We start from the raw sequence: 17,295 nt of genomic DNA, 5'->3' as shown, positions 1-17,295 counted from the left end.
GTGGGTACCATCCAAGTGACTAAGACCGGCTGTTGCAGAAGCTCCAGTGACGGCGTCTCCGAGCTAGTGTATGGACCCTGACTCGCAGGCCCGGGAGGAGCATTGCTTGCGCCGAGCGCTACAGCCACTAATAGAAGAACTGAACTCCTTAGTCAACACAGAGCTTTCATTGAGCACGGTCGCCCTCCTAGATCCGGTCCATGGCCACAGGCATATAGTGGTACAACTGAGATTGGTGATACAACAAGTGCTTCGATAACTCTGTAGTTTTGTCATCAGTGTGACCCTACAGTAGAATTGTATTGTGGTGGTTGTCAGTCTATAAGGCATCTTCGCCAGAGTTGGCTGAAACAAAGACTTTTTGTATAGTCTGTCAAATTATCTTTTATGTAACCCGCTTATAGCGCTTCAGAAATATTTAGCTGATTTTAGAAGTTTCACTTCATAGAGCTGCATATACGTTTGCTTTACAAGCTGCTTCGCTGTTATAGGTCTCATAGTTATAGGGGGTTTGTTACTTTGTTATGCTTTGCAATGTTGTTCTGCTTGTTTACAACGACTCCTGACTCAGTCCTTATTCCTTTATAAAGAAAAAGGGGGAATTGTGGAGGATTGGCTTGTCGAAAAAGGTCAAAAGGTCACATTCCCATCAACGAGCTGGAACAAGACATCTGTGTAGAACATGGTGCAAACCTCTCACGCCAGATAATGAGGAACTGAAGGACACCGGCAAACAGCAACATACTATGACCAATCACAGCCAAGGCCACTAAGTGATAAGTGCATGAGAAGGAGGCTGGTGGGGGGGTGCACGGTGTAGCTGCAAAAATGTAGAAGCTACAAACCAATGATCTTGTAACATGTAAAAGCTATGAGCCAATGATCTCTCTGTAACCAAACTATAAACGTGCAAGCAAGGTCTATAAGTATCCATCTGCTTAGCAATAAACGAGACTTGTCGGTCATCATCTGATGAGCTCGTCTCCCGGCGATTCCCACACTGGGGGTCCTGGTGGACAGGAGGATGACCATGAGCCAGCAATGTGCTCTTGTGGCCAAGAAGGCAAATGGCATCTTAGGGGGCATTAGAAAGGGTGTGGATAGTAGGTCAAGAGAGGTTCTCCTCCCCCTCCACTCAGCCTTGGTGAGGCCGCATCTGCAATATTGCGTCCAGTTCTGGGCCCCTCTGTTCAAGAAGGACAGGGAATTGCTTGAAAGAGCCCAGCGCAGAGCCACAGAGATGATGAAGGGGGTGGAACACCTCCCTTATGAGGAGAGGCTGAGGGAGCTGGGTCTCTTTAGCTTGGAGCAGAGGAGACTGAGGGGTGACCTCATCAGAGTTTACAAATATGTAAAGGGTGGGTGTCAGGGTGACGGAGCTAGGCTTTTCTCAGTGATATCGAGTGCTAGGACAAGGGGCAATGGGTGTAAACTCAGCGCTGCCCCAGTGCCACCACTGTGCCCCACTGCAACCAATGCCTCTGGGTGCCCACAGGTCGCACCCATGACTGTTGCCACAACCGTCCCTGTCCGGATGCTGTCGGTGTCCCGGTGCTGGTGGCTGTGGTCCAGCAGGGCCTGGCTGCTGTCCCTGTGCTGCAGCACTCAGGGAGCCTTTCCCAGCCATCAGATGCCACCTCGCTGCCAGCCTGTGCGAGCTGTCCCCATCCCTGTCCTCAGCATCCCTACAGTGACCCCCTGCCCCCAGCTTCATCCTGGCTGCCTCTTGTGGTGGCATCCGTGTGGACCCCCATGTCCCTTACAGCCCTGTGCCTCCAGACCCCACTTTGTCCATGCTCATGCTGGGGCTGTCCGGGGGCTGTGGCCATGGGTGCCCTGGCCATGGGTGCCCGCGTGTGCAGAGCAGGGTGGCTGTGCCTGTGCCTGGTGCACCCATGGAAGGGTGGATGAGCGTGTGCAGCTCTAGGGCTGCGGCCATGGGCAGGGACCGCAGCGCGGGTGTGCATCTGCCCAGGGCACACACGTGCGAGGGCAGGCACATGTGTGCTGCACATGGGTGTGGAGGGATGGAAGCGCACGTGTGAGCTTCCCTGGGCGCATGGGTACACATGGATGTGCACATGTGTGTGTGAGATGTGCACACGCATGGATGTGCACGTGTGTGTGTGTGATGTGCACACACATAGAATCATAGAATCCTAGAATAGTTAGGGTTGGAAAGGACCTCAAGATCATCCAGTTCCAACCCCCCTGCCATGGACAGGGACACCTCACACTAAACCATCCCACACAAGGCTTCATCCAACCTGGCCTTGAACACCGCCAGGCATGGAGCACTCACAACCACCCTGGGCAACCCATTCCAGTGCCTCACCACCCTAACAGGAAAGAATTTCCTCCTTACATCCAATTTAAACTTCCCCTGTTTAAGTTTTAACCCGTTACCCCTTGTCCTGTCACTACAGTCCCTGATGAAGAGTCCCTCCCCAGCATCCCTATAGGCCCCCATCAGGTACTGGAAGGCTGCTATTAGGTCCCCACGCAGCCTTCTCTTCTCCAGGCTGAACAGCCCCAACTTCCTCTGCCTGTCTTCATACGGGAGGTGCTCCAGCCCCTGATCATCCTCGTGGCCTCCTCTGGACTTGTTCCAGCAGTTCCATGTCCTTTTTATGTTGAGGACACCAGAACTGCACACAATGCTCCAGGTGAGGTCTCACAAGAGCAGAGTAGAGGGGCAGGATCACCTCCTTCCACCTGCTGGTTGGATGCAGCCCAGGATCCGGTTGGTTTCTGGGCTGCGAGCGCACACTGCAGCCAGCTCATGTTCATTTTCTCATTGACCAGCACCCCCAAGTCCTTCTCCTTGGGCTGCTCTGAATCTCTTCTTTGCCCAGTCTGTAGCTGTGCCTGGGATTGCTCCGACCCAGGTGTAGGACCCTGCACTTGTCGTGGTTGAACTTCATAAGGCTGGCATCAGCCCACCTCACAAGCGTGTCAAGGTCCCTCTGGATGGCATCCCTTCCCTCCAGCGTATCAACCGGACCACACAGCTTGGTGTCATCGGCAAACGTGCTGAGGGCACACTCAATCCCACTGTCCACGTCAGCGATGAAGATGTTAAACAAGACCGGTCCCAACACCGATCCCTGAGGGACACCACTCGTTACCGGTCTCCAGCCGGACATCGAGCCATTGACCACAACTCTTTGTGTGTGGCCGTCCAGCCAGTTCTTTATCCACCGTGTGGTCCATCCATCAAATTGATATCTCTCCAATTTAGAGAGAAGGATGTCGTGTGGGACAGTGTCAAACGCTTTGCACAAGTCCAGGTAGATGACATCAACTGCTTTACCCTTATCCATCAACTCTGTAGCCCCATCATAGAAGGCCACCAAATTGCTCAGGCAGGATTTCCTCTTAGTGAAGCCATGCTGGCTGCCACCAAGCACCTTGTTGTTTTTCATGTGCCTTAGCATGCCATCCAGGAGAATGTGCTCCAAGATTTAACCAGGCATGGAGGTGAGACTGACTGCTCTGTAATTCCCCGGGTCTTCCATTTTGCCCTTCTTGAAAATGGGGGTTATATTCCAGTGTCTCACCACCCTAACAGGAAAGGATTTCCTGCTTATATCCAATCTAAACTTCCCCTGTTTAAGTTTTAACCGGTTACTCCTTGTCCTGTCACTACAGTCCCTGACGAAGAGTCCCTCCCCAGCATCCCTATAGCCCCCCTTCAGATACTGGAAGGCTGCTCTGAGGTCTCCACGCAGTTTCTCTTCTCCAGGCTGAACAGCCCCAACTTCCTCAGCCTGTCTTCATACGGGAGGTGCTCCAGCCCCTGATCATCCTCGTGGCCTCCTCTGGGCTTGTTCTAACAGCTCCATGTCCTTTTTATGTTGAGGACACCAGAACTGCACACAATGCTCCAGGTGAGGTCTCATCTTCGTGAACAGACTAAATTTACTCCTTAGGTAATATGTAAGGGTTAAAAACAATTCAAATGCTATAGATCTGACAAGCCCATCAAATAAATAGCATAATAAATCAGTATTTTTTAGCAGGACGTGGCAGTTTCACACGATTCACAACCAGTGACTTGCAAAGATTTTGCACCTGTTAAATCTTAACAACAGTACAGTAACAATTACAAACTTCCCATTTTAGGGACAAAGATGGGCACTTCAGCGATTTCCACACTGTTTAGGTGCAACGAGGAGACCAGACTTTTCACCTTAACATACTGTAATTCAAACTGCATCAATCTGAAGGCTATATCAATGAATAACCCTCTTTTGGATGCTGGGGAAGCTGTTGTATCCTCCAAAGGGCAGCAAAAGTGAGTTCAGAAGGGACTGAGAACAGAACAGCAGGATAATAGTGGAGATAATTGGCAATCAAAATAATTACTCAGTGATTTTTCTCTACTTGCAAGCTTCAGAGAAAGCCACGGCATTTCGTATTGTTCAGGGAGTGCTTTTCTTGTCGGTGAAGGTGTTTTAAAGCACCCTTCTTCCTTCATTTACAGATCCCGACCGGGAAAGCCAGACACGACTCTCCCAACACCCAAATTCCACCAAGAAGCCTTTATATCGAGTACCCTTGTGTTTTTTATACCCTTCCTTTCATTAAAGCCAAAACAAGTGTGCTCAGGTCACACAGTCCTTTTTGTACTCCTGTTGATGTCTTTACAAGTCCAAACACTGACTGCTAATTCCTATAGGAGACCATGGGTCAAGGTAAGTGAAGTCCACGTGGCATTTCCATTCCATGTCCTGGAACGGCCTCCCCTAATTGGAACCAGTTGGGTTTTTAAGTGCCCCCCTTTAACCTTTCAAATCACAAGCTACGGAGATGCCTGTGGTTCCTTTCCTGTGTGTTTGGGGGCACAGACAACAGGGACATTCCTTGCTTCCGATGTTTCTGCTGATTAGAGCTTGAGCTTACAACGTGGTGCCATCCTGCACCGCTTACAGCCAAGAGGTGCGGAGCACACTTCTGATGGAACACACACGACACCTGTCCTGGGTTTACCAGGAGCCGTTTTGCTCCTTCTTAGTAACTGGCGCAAGCTCTGTGTTTTGACTTCCAGCCTGGGAACAGAGCTGATAACACCGATTGGTTTTAGTTGTTGTCAAATAATGTTTATTCTGGCCAAGGACTTTGTGAGCCTCATGCTCTGCCGGGGACGAGAGGAGGCTGGGAGGAAGCAGAGGCAGGACACCTGACCCAAGCTAGCCAAAGAGGTATTCCATACCACAGCACGGCATGCCCAGGATGTAACTGGGAGTTACCCGGAAGGGCACGGTCTCACTTCGGGGGGCTCGAACTCGCTCGGCGGTGGTATCGTGTTCTCTTGCTATTTTCTCTTATCAGTTGGCGGTAGCAGCAGTGATTTGTGTTATACCTTAGTTACTGGGCTGTTCTTACCTCAACCCGTGGGAGTTACATTCTCTCGATTCTCCTCCCCATCCCTCCAGGAGCGGGGAGGGTTGGGGTGGGGGGAAGGAAAGAAAGAGGGAGAAAGAGAAAAGGGGGGGGGGGGAGTGAGTGAACGAGCTTTTGTGGTAGGGTTTAAACTACGACACCAGATTTCTTCAAAACCCCAGGAGGTATCATCGTTGGTCATTGCATGAAATATTTCCGTTTGGTTCCAAATTTCCTCCAGGTCTGTTTCAATTCTGCCACTTTGATCTATGTAGGAACCATTGATTATGGAACAACCCCCCCCTTGTGAACCCAATACTAGCAAGAATGGGTACCACAGCACCTAAGGTGCATGCCCCCTTCCAGTCGGGGTGGAGTATTATGAGCATTTTCTCCGCATAACCCATCCCATCGTTTCCCTTCAGGAACGGGCCACCACTGAACTGCGAAACCATCTAATATTCATAGAGTGATTGCAGTTTGAACAGTGACTTACACCTGTGGCACTGCTTTGTACACAGGTATAATCTTCTTAACCCCGGTCTCCAGGTCTGCAAGGGTGAAATGGAAAATCCAAACCTGTCGCTCTTGTCCCCAATATTCTTTTGAACACCAACAAATAGCAATAACCTCCTTTGCTCAGTCATTCAGAAAAATCTATTTGCCACTGCTGTCCAAGAGAACTTCCTCACCCGATTGTCCCAGTTTGATTTCTGTTTTCAGCCAATGAGTTTCATTATGTTCCTCCTGAACCAGCTTCCAGAGTGGATTATAGGCAATTACAGTGGGCCCATCAGCTATCTGAACCCAGCCCTCTTTGTTTTCCTGTCTTTTCAGTTCTTCAGTCAGCTTTTCATCCCCTTTTGAATATCTGGGTTCAGATTTCCCAGTTGTCAGTTTGCCGTCAGGGATTAAGGACATGATTTTACCTTGTTCAGATGCTCGTTTGGCTTCCAAATCGGCCAAATTAGTTCCGATTTCCTGATCAGGGTCACCGTGTTGATGCCCTCTACAATACATAACAGCTCCTTCCTCAGGCAGCCGAACAGCAGTTTCTGCAGCACGTTTAATCTGTTTCCCTTGGCTGTTCAAAAGCCCTCGTTCTTTCCAGATGGCTCCGTGTGCACGGACCACACCAAACGCGTATTTAGAATCAGCCCAAATATTGATCCTTTTGTCTTTAGCCAGTTCCAGGCTCTCGATAATGCTGTTATTTCTGCCTTCCGGGCAGAGGGGTTTGCTGGTAAAGGTTTAGCTTCTGTTACCTGTCAAGTGGTGGTAAGGGCATATCCTGCCTTTCGATCACCCTTTTTCATGGAGCGGTTCCCATCAGTAAACCAAGAACCAAATCTGGTGGGCTCCAATGCGCAGTCTCTCCAGTGGCCAAGCACTCGTGTGTTAGTGGTTCCTGCAGAAAGGATGCTGGGTTCACCACATCGGTGACCACAATTTCTATATCATCCTGTTCCACAGGGGTGGCCTGGTACTTTGAAAACCGTGAAGGAGATAACCAGTGGGCTCCTTTCTGTTCCAGGGCTGCCGATACAACATGGACACCAGTACAGTCATCTTCTGTCCCAAGGAGAGTTTGCGGCCTCTTCCGTATTCATGAGAACCGCCGCCACAGCCCTCAGGCATCCGGGCCGTGCTCTGCTCGCTTCATTCAGCTCTTTCGCAAACGATGCCACTGCCCTTTTCTAGGGTCCCTGAGCCAGGACCCCCGAGGCTGTTCCTTGTTTTCCATCAGAATACAGCCAACAGGGTTGGTTTGCATCCGGAAGTCCCAGAGCTGCAGCTCTCATTTGCTCTCTTCCTGAATTTCTAAAAGCCCCCTCTGCTGCATCAGTCCGTTCCAAAGAGGGAGGGTTTCCTTTTAACAGTTCCTAGCGTGGTCCTACCAGAACACCGTAATCGTGGATCTCAAGTCTGCCCCATACCGTCATTCCCGGGAACATCCGGAGCTCCTTGACGGTCAACGGTCGTGGAGTTTGACAAAGGGCTTCTTTTCCGGCGATTCCAAGTTCTCTCTGTCCTCCTGTTACTTCATATCCTAAGGAGGAAACTCGGGTTTGAATTAGTTGGGCCTTTAATCTGGATCCCCGATAACCGTTCAGTCCCAGGAGCTTCAAGAATCCCACCATCCCCTGGACACGTTCTTCCTCTGTTCCTGGGGCAGTTCCTAGGGCGTCCCCGTATTGTACCAGAGTCCCCGTCTGAGTGGGTGGCTTCCATGATTCTGGCTGTGTGTGCACTGATTTCCAAACATGGCTGGACTGGTTTGAAACCCTTGAGGTAAAACCGTCCAAGTTAATTGGGTTTGTGGGGTGTTCTTGGGAGCGGGCATGGTTGGATTGGGCTTGGAGCATCCTGCTCTATGGAAGGTGTTCCTGCCCATGGAAGGGGTTGGACCTGGAAGAGCTTTAAGGTGCCTTCAACCCAACCCGTTGCATGACTCCAGGATTCCATGACTCCATGATCCCACACCTCTGTGCTGCAGTGTGGATGTTCTCTGGTGTATGGATCTTGGGAAGGAGCTGGTGGCACAAGGGAGCTCCACAGCATGCCACAAGCAGAGCATCCCAGAGGGATTCAGAGCATCCCATAGGGCTCCAGAGCATCCCAGAGGGATTCAGAGCATCCCACAAGCAGAGCATCCCAGAGGTATTCAGAGCATCTCATAGGGCTCCAGAGCATCCCAGAGGTATTCAGAGCATCCCACAGAGCTCCGGAGTATCCCAGAGGGATTCAGTGCATCCCACAAGCAGAGCATCCCACAGGGCTCCAGAGCATCCCATAGGGATTCAAATCACCCCAAGCCCATCAGAACACCCCCGTCTCAGCATGCCCCCCCACACCATGGAACCCCTCATGGTCACGCCCCACTCCCCCCCACTGAACCGCCCCCCATGGAACCTGCCTCTCTATGACATCAGCACCAGCTCCAAGGGACCTGCATCCAGCACCCGTGTCCCTGGGGCAGTTGTGCTTTGGGTGCAGTGGTGCTTGCAGCTCCTTGTTGTCACCCTTAGCGGTGCTGGCAGCGATGGCTTTGCTCCGTGCCGTCATCCTGCTGGCCTCGGCCTGGCTGGTGCGAGGCTCCTGGGACAGCTGTGGGTGAGTGGCACCAGGCCCCGGGGCTCCTGCTATTCCATAGGGAGATGCTGCTGCTCCCAGCCAGGGGCACACCAGTGGGATGGTGGGATTGGGGGAGCACCACTTCCTTGCCATCACCCCATGTGGTAGCACAGCGCAGCTATGGGGCACCCCATAGGGTCCCTTGTACCTGCGGCACCAGTGGGGTGGGACCATGCTCGCCCTTCATCGCTAACCATCAAGTGTTGGGCTTCTGCTTCCAGAGGCACTTGCGGTACCCGTCCCATGGCTGATTACTATGGGACGTCACGCATCGTCGGAGGCGTGGATGCGCAGCAGGGCGCCTGGCCATGGATCGTCAGCATCCAGTTCCCCAGGGGCACCGGCTCCTCGCACATCTGCGGGGGGTCCCTCATCACCCCCCAGTGGGTCCTCACGGCTGCTCACTGCTTCGTCGGGCAAAAGTAAGGCAGAGGAGGGATTCCAGCCTTAGGGAATAGCCCAGGAGCAGCTCCCATCCTGTCCGATTCCCCATCCTGGATGCACTGGGAAGAGTGCACAAGAGAAGGCTGCTTCCAGCTTGACAGCCCTTGAGCCTAAGGCACCCTGGGGCAGTGCTTTCCTTTGGGAAGCACCAGGAATGTGACTCCTTCCCACCCCTCTTCTCCTTAGAATGGATTAGAATGGAATGGAATGAGATGGAATGGAATGGCACAGGATCGAATGGATCATGGAATCGGCTGGGTTGGGTTGGAAAGGAGCTTGGGATCACCCACTTCCAACCCCTTGCCATGGGCAGGGATGCCTTCCGTAAAGCAGCTTGCTCCAAGCCGGCCTTGAGCACTGCCAGGCATGGAGCATCCAAACCTTCTCCGTCCATGCCATCCCAGAGCCCCAGCACCCTCACAGGGAATCCCTTCCTTATCTCCAACCTGCAAGTCCCTGTCGGAACCCATCAGCCTTGTCCTACGGCTCCAACCCCTGCTCTTCCACTCCCTCCCAGCTTCACCACGGATTGGTTCGTGATGGTTGGAATCACGGACCTGGCTTGGGCCAATGCCGAGACCCAGAAGCGGCGGATACGGCAGGTCGTGGTCCATGAATATTACACCGGCATCTCCGGCGGCTTCGACATCGCCTTGGTGGAGCTGGACCAGCCGGTGCAGTGCGGGTACCACGTGCAGCTGGCCTGCGTGCCCGATGCGACGCTCAGGCTATCCCAGCTCTCCGAGTGCTTCATCAGCGGATGGGGCGCGAGGGAGGCCAGAAGTGAGTGCCCGACGGCCCCGTTGGCCTTGGAATGCTGGGTCATGGGTTCATGGAATGGGATGGAAGGGAGGGTAAAGCTCATCCAGGCCTATTGGAGGTTGCTCCAACTGGGGATGGAGTCATCGCAGCCTTCTCCATCCAACCCATCCCAGTGTCCCACCACTTCATTCTGTTCAACCTGAGCATTCCTGGTTGAGCTGGAAACCATCAGCCCTTGTCCCATCACTGAAGGTCCCTTCACGTCCTCCTTATGTTGAGGATACTGAGCAAAGAGGATGCAGCCCAGGCCGTGGGGGGGTGTTGATGGATCCCATTGAGCTTCTCAGCCCCCAATACCCCAAAGCCATCCCTTGTACCCCCAGCCCTGACCCCCTTTGTGTCCCCACAGCGGGGGCATCGTCCTCATCAGCCCTGCAGGAGGCCAAGGTCCGCCTCATCGATGTCAAGCTCTGCAACAGCACCAATTGGTACCGAGGGGCCATCAAGAGACACAACCTCTGTGCTGGGTACCCGCAGGGAGGCATCGACACCTGCCAGGTAGGGGTGTGCCATCGGGGCTCCCTTCTCCTCTCCCATCCTCAGGGCCTTGCTCTGCATCCCCCCTTATCCCAGCTGCGGAAGCGCATCCGCCTCCTGGGCCGTCATCCCTGCGCACAGACCATAGAGGCTGGAGCTTTAAGAGCATCGAGATTCCACCACTAAACCGTGTCATGAGCACGGGTTCATGGAATGGGTTAGGTTGTGAAGGAGCTTAAAGCATCCAGGTGGAAGCAAGGGGCAGGGACGCCTTCCATTAGACCAGGTTGCTCCAAGCCCCATCCATCCTTCTCCATCCAACCCATGCCAGTGTCCCACCACCCTCATATGGAACAACTTCTCCTTATCTCAAGCCACACTCCCCTGTTCCAGTTGGAACCCATCACTCCTCATCCTACGGCTCCAATCCATGTGGAAGGTCCCCCTTCACGCCCAAATGATGAAGGAGAACCCTTCCATCCCCACAGGGGAGAGTGGCGGTCCCCTCCGGCGTTGCCATGGCCACCCATCCCCATCCTCATCCTCTCTCCTTCTCCTCCATAGGGTGACAGCGGCGGTCCCCTCATGTGCCGGGACAAGCGCGCCAACTTCTTCTGGGTTGTGGGGCTGACGAGCTGGGGCCGCGGCTGCGCCAGGGCCAACCATCCGGGGGTCTACACCTCAACGCAGCACTTCCATGAGTGGATCCTCTACCAGCTGGGGATGTTCCGCTCCGCGGGAGCCTCCGCCACGCCCCCGACATGGAGCCACCAGCACGTCTCCCACACTCCCACCCAGGAGACGATGCCGGCGCCCACGGCCTCCAGCATCAGTGGCTTCTGCTCGTTCCCGGTTCGGGTGCTGGTGGAATTCGCCACTCGGGTGCGGGAGTTGCTGCAGGGTCTAGGGGGGAAGAAGACTTGAGGAGCGGCATCGCCTGCAGTTGGCTTGAACTGCAGTAAAGTTGCCTCGTTTTCCCGTAGAGGGGACGCTTTGCACGCCCACCTCTTCTTCTGGTGCATGGGGAGGGATGGGGATGAGGGATGGAGGGCACAGTGGGAAGCGGGAGCTGGGCATCAGGGAATCAGCCAGGTTGGGAAAGACCTTCAGGAGCATCAAGTCCAATCATTGCCCTACCATCAAGCCGTGGCATGAAGAAGGAGGGGGGACAGCTTCCATTAGACCAGGTTGCTCCATGCCCCATCCCTCCTTCTCCGTTCAACCCATCCCAGTGTCCCAGCACCCTCACTTCCTTATCTCCAACCTGAACTTCATTGTTCCAGTTCGAACACACCCAAATGATGAAGGAGAACCCAGCCTTCCATGGTTCTGTTTCATCCCTGCATCCAGCTGGAGCATCCCACTTCATCCCTGCATCCAGCTGGAGCATCCTGCTTCCAGGCTTGGGATCTTCCCTTGGGACCTCACAAGTGTCGTGCTTTAAACCCAACTACAAACCTCGTTTGCTCACTCCCCCCCTTCTTGCCCTCCCCCTGCTTCTGGAGGGACGGAGAGGAGAATCAAAAAGAATGCAACTCCCACGGGTTGAGATAAGAACAGTTTAGTAACTAAGGTATAACACAAATCACTGCTGCTACCGCCAATAATAATAATGAAAAAAGAAATAACAAGAGGAAAGAAGAGATAGATATCCTGATAGAGGTGATGGAGCTGATGGGGCTGATGGAGGTGATGGAGCTGATGGAGCTGATGGGGCTGATGGAGATGTTGGAGCTGATGGAGCTGATGGGGCTGATGGAGCTGGTGGAGCTGATGGAGCTGATGGAGGTGATGGGGCTGACGGAGCTGATGGGGCTGATGGCGGGGGGGTGCACACCCACCCCTGAGCCTGCCCAGGGGCTCTCCCTACCCTGAGCACCTCAAGACGCTGCTGGATGGATCCCCAGGGTGCAGGCACAGCCCTGGCACTGCAGCGGGCACCCTGTGACACCTCGGACCCAGCACCCCGTGTCCCCAGGGCATTGCGCCCAGTGAACCCCACCGGCTGCCCCGTGGGTAGGGATGGAGCCGGGATGGGGATGGAGAAGGGATGGGTAGGGATGGCCGTGCTCTGTGCTCCCCATGCTGGCTGTCTCGGGCCCTCCCCGGATCCCAGCAGAGCCTGTGGATGGGGCAGGCGGTTCCCGGTGCCCAGGCCGGGTGCCAGGGCACATTCACCCCTGCAGGCGCCGCAGAGGCTGGGTTTTGTGCCATCCCTCCAGCTCTGTGGCCAGTGGCCAGTGCCGGCGGGACGGGGGCTCCGGGGCTCCATAAAACCCCTCATCCCGGCGCATCGCGCCCATCCCATCGTCATGGAGAGCCAGCGCCTGTCCTCCTACAGCCGCCGCTCCGGTACTGCCGCCCCGCTGCACCGGGTGCTCCCCGCCAGCTCCCCGGCGCGGCTCCGGGCGCCCCGCAGCACCCGGCTGGGTCCCCGCATGGGCACGGGCAGGATGGATTTCTCGCTGGCCACTGCGCTCAACTCGGAGTTCAGGGAGACGCGCAGCAAGGAGAAGGTGGACCTGATGGAGCTCAACGACCGCTTCGCCAGCTCCGTCGAGAAGGTCCGGCTGCCGGAGCAGCAGAACTGGGGGCTGGCGCTGGAGCTGAACCAGGCGCGGGACCAGGAGCCCTCGCGTGTGGCCGACGTCTACCGGAAGAGCTGCGTGAGCTGCGGGGCCGCGTGGAGCACTTGGCCACTGCCAAGGCCCATCTGGAGATGCAGAGGGACAACCTCAGCCAGGACCTCGGCAGCCTCCAGCACAAGTAAGGAGCTGCCTGGCTTGGGGCAGGCGTGGGCTCAAGGTGGCCGCTGTGACCAGGAGGATGATCAGGAGCAGAGTGGTGATGGGGAGCAGGGGGACCACCACAGGATGCCCCCAGGGACCAAGGTGGCCGCTGGGACAGGATTGAGAGTGGCCACTGGGGATGGGTGTGAGGAGCATCGCCAGGACCAGGGTGGATGCGGGGATGGTGATCAGGCTTGTTCTGGGGACCAGTGTGGTGATGGGGACCATGGTAGGAACAAGGACCAGGGTGCCACCTAGGACTAATGTGGGAATCGGGGTGTCCCCAGGGACCAGGGTGGTCACCAGGACCAGGGTAGCCCTGGGGACCAGGTACTGCTGGGTACCAGGGTGGTGATGGGGACATGGGTGGCCCCTGGGGACAGTGGCGGAGGGTGTGGGATGGGCACGTGCACCTAACCCAGGGTGTAAGGGCTGGTGTTGTGGGGCTGTGTTGACCCACGGGAGTTCTGTCCAAGGGGCTGAGCGTAAGGGTGCTGAATGGGTAACAGTGCTGAACGGGTAATGGTGCTGAACGGGTAACGGTGCTGAATGGGTGTGGAGGATTGGCTTGTCGAAAAAGGTCAAAAGGTCACACTCCCGTCAACGAGCTGGAACAAGACATCTGTGTAGAACATGGTGCAAACCTCTCACGCCAGATAATGAGGAACTGAAGGACACCGGCAAACAGCAACATACTATGACCAATCACAGCCAAGGCCACTAAGTGATAAGTGCATGAGAAGGAGGATGGTGGGGGGGTGCACGGTGTAGCTGCAAAAATGTAGAAGCTACAAACCAATGATCTTGTAACATGTAAAAGCTATGAGCCAATGATCTCTCTGTAACCAAACTATAAACATGCAAGCAAGGTATATAAGTATCGATCTGCTTAGCAATAAACGAGACTTGTCGGTCATCATCTGATGAGCTCGTCTCTGGGCGATTCCCACACTATCCGATCCACCCTTTCAGATCTGGAGACTGGGTTTATGTTAGGAATTTTTCTGGAGATCCTCTGCAGGAGAAGTGGAGCGGACCGTACCAGAGATTACTGACCACCTTTACAGCAGTGAAGATAAAGGAACAACCTGCTTGAATACATTACTCAAGAATAAAGAAAGCACCAGAGCCAGAGAAGACATGGCAGGTCAAGCCTTCAGGACCCTTGCGTGTGAAATTGCGTCGGTCACAATTAGGACTCATATGATAACCGGAGCACAAGCTTGGGACCAGAACTTATACCTGAAATTAGTGCAGAATATCACTAAGGTTTTCAATCGTAGTGACTGTTGGGTGTGTGCACAGTTGCCTAAATCAGGAGAAAGCCTGGATCTCCCATTAATTGGAGTTCCAATTCCTAACACTGTCTCATGGACAAATTTGTGGGTGAACACTAGCAATCTGTATTCGAAGGAAAAGTTAAAATTTGGAATAGTTAATCTTAATGCAGGTAATAAATATTACACCTGTGCACAAAGATGTATTACACTGGGAACCAGGGTAGGAGATCATGCTTGTTTAAATGCCACAGATGTAGGTCACCATTCAAATTGCAATCACACTATTAATATAGATGGTATCGTAATTCAGTGGTGGCCCATTCCTAAAGGGAAAGGATGGTATTGGTTATGTGGAGAAAATGCTTATAAGACTCTAGCCCTCAACTAGACGGGGGCATGCACCTTAGGTGCTGTAATACCCAATTTTGCTAAACAGATTAAGCAAGGGTTTAACCCTATTATTGAACAGCACACTGCATTTCATAGTTTTGTAAGAGGGCTAATTCTATCTTTGGGAATAAGTGAATTATAAATATCTCAGCAACCATAGAGGAAATGGAAAGTAAAAACATTGATATAATCCAGGCAGAACGAGAGATAACTAGCCTATCTAAGGTGGTATTACAAAACCGAATGGCTCTAGACATGTTATTGACATCACAAGGAGGGGTTTGTTCCATAATCAGTGAAAGTTGTTGCTCCTATATAGACCAAAGTGGCAGAATTGAAACAGATCTGGAGGAAATTTGGAAACAAACTAAGATATTTCATGAAATGGCCATGGATGACACCTCCTGGGGTTTTGAAAAAAAATATGGAAAGGGTTAACTTCATGATTACCTGATCTCTCCTGGTTGAGGCAACTGGTTGCAGCTATATTGGTGTTAATTATTTTACTATTGATTACTTGTGGTATGATACAATGTTCTCTCTGGTGTTGTAAATGCTATGATAAATTATGAAGACTGGAAAAGGAGTGAAATTAAGCGCCAAGTAGAAACGGGAAATTATTTCAAAAGACTTTTGATGGTAATGGTAATATATAAAATGTTGCAAAAGAATTTGCAAAAGGACAGAAAAAGGGGGGATTTGAAACAAGGGGGACAGAAAATCACAAAATGGAATATAAAAACCTTTAGAATCAGTTTTAAGTAATGCTAAGTTTGATGGCTTTGTAACAGTAGCAATGGAAAATTACTGAAGTGCATGGTACATCGAAAAAAAATAGAGTGCAGCTGGAGAACACACTGAGCATTCTTGTGCAAGATAAATTGTTATAGTTGACAGAGTTTTAAGAAAAACAGGCTAGAAGAGCAGGACACAGGGATAAGGAGTATCTGGGAATGGCAGGTGTCCAGGATGGGCTACAGTTAAACTAACTGATAAGTAGGAGGATAGGAGGATTATTATGTCTCCTGTGCTAACGAACCAATTAAACTGGTATGAGCATCTACTGCGCATGCTCCAAAGGCTGCCAGAAGTGATGAAGATTGTTGGAGGAAGTAAACGACCCTCAGAGACCACCGCCACAATTCTGTACGCATGCGGGGAACTTTCTGGAAAATGACGTAATGTATGTGTGCCCAGGGACTAGATAAGGACAGCCTGTGGAGCAACAGGGGGAGACACACGTTAGGAGGAGCTCTCCCCCGTGTCTCCCGGCGCCGCAATAAAGAATACCTGCTTGTCAGCTTGAAATCTTTGCTGGCAAGTTTGTTCCTGGAGTTTCCTCCCAATCAGGAGGAGGCTTGGATCCTCCTCAGGAGGGGCTCTGGGTTTGCTGCTGTTGCCCAGGAGCTGCCTCATCTGTTTCTCTGCTCTTGTCTTCCTCAGAGCCTCGCTGGGGGAACAGCACCCGGAAGGGCAGCAGGAGGAGACCCAAGGAACTGTCCCCAACCCCTTGCGCCCGCCCCCAGCCAATGAAGCTCTTGCGCTGACGGCTCCCGGACCCCTCCCCGTGTCCCTAACCCAGTTACCAGATTTCTTCCTTCCTCTGCGTCCTCCTTGCAGCCCCACAGCGCTCCCCTTAAGTGTTTCTTCTCCTCACAGTCACCCCCAAGTCCCTGCCCTGTCCCCATTCCCTGTCCCCCATTCCTTGTCCTCATTCCCTGTCCCCCTTTCCCTGTCCCCCATTCCCAGCCCAGCCCTGGATGTGTTTTGCAGCAGATGATCTATTGTCGTTCATAAATAGTTTGGTTCAAAGCAGAGGGCTGAGCAGAGACATCAGCTGCTTCTTCTTGCCCCCCTCCTGGGGGGAGCTGGGTTTGGGCCTGGCAAAGGCCCTTGCTCCTGGGGCTGAGCTCCATCGTGGCTTCCCCGCTCATGCAGGGGTTCCTGCGGGTGCCTTCTGCCCCTTTGCTGTGCTGGGGGCGTCCAGCCTGGGCCGTGTCCTGGAGTGCAGGCCCAGCCCCTGCTGCTTTGGGTGCTTCGGTGCTGTTCCCCCCTTGCTAAAACCCTGCTGCTGCCGCCCTGCTCTCTGTGTCCCCCTTGCTCCGGCTGCTTGCAAAGCCCCAGGCCTGGGGCAGAGAGCTCTGAGCATCCCTACCCTGGGACTGCACTTGTCCCTTGCACCCCCTGACCCCCTTTGCTGCCTTGCCAAGGCACATGTGGGCGCTGGCACACGTGGGCGCTGGCACACATCTGGCTGCCTGCACCAGCTCCTCGTAGCCACCCTCCAAGATGGGCAAGTGTGGTGGGAGCAGGACGGAGGGGCCGTGGCTCCGGGTGTGCTGCAGTCCCGTGGGGACCGGGGGCACCGGCTCCTCCTGCCCTTTCCTGCCTGGCAGCGGCGCCTTCGCCTTTGCCTGCTCCCAGCCTGGAAGCCTCCCCTTAAACCTTCCAGCCTGTTACTGGTTCCTTTGTGTCATGGTTTGAGCAGCAGCAGTCAGTTTTTTCCTTCTTAGGAGCTAGTACAGTGCTGTGCTTTGATCTTTTGGCCTGGGAACAGCGCTGATAACGCCGAT

At 53.5% G+C, this 17,295-nt stretch overlaps 1 protein-coding gene across 1 annotated transcript in view; it reads left to right on the top strand.

Annotated features, from left to right (window-relative positions):
- The window catches only part of LOC136024269 (acrosin-like), a 29,670-nt gene extending 18,433 nt beyond the window's left edge, over window positions 1–11,237 (top strand). Inside the window, exons 2-5 of the mRNA XM_065699484.1 lie at window positions 8,742–8,942; window positions 9,482–9,747; window positions 10,136–10,284; window positions 10,828–11,237. Coding sequence (XP_065555556.1) covers window positions 8,764–8,942; window positions 9,482–9,747; window positions 10,136–10,284; window positions 10,828–11,187 — 954 coding nt within the window. The 5' untranslated portion in view covers window positions 8,742–8,763 and the 3' untranslated portion in view covers window positions 11,188–11,237. The remainder of the gene's footprint in view (window positions 1–8,741; window positions 8,943–9,481; window positions 9,748–10,135; window positions 10,285–10,827) is intronic.
- Window positions 11,238–17,295: the final 6,058 nt, after the last annotated feature.

The sequence above is a fragment of the Lathamus discolor genome, chromosome 20, assembly GCF_037157495.1.
Source record: "Lathamus discolor isolate bLatDis1 chromosome 20, bLatDis1.hap1, whole genome shotgun sequence".
Taxonomy (NCBI): Eukaryota; Metazoa; Chordata; class Aves; order Psittaciformes; family Psittacidae; genus Lathamus; species Lathamus discolor.
The sequence above is the reverse complement of the archived record's forward strand: the minus strand, read 5'-3'. Positions and strand labels throughout refer to the sequence as shown.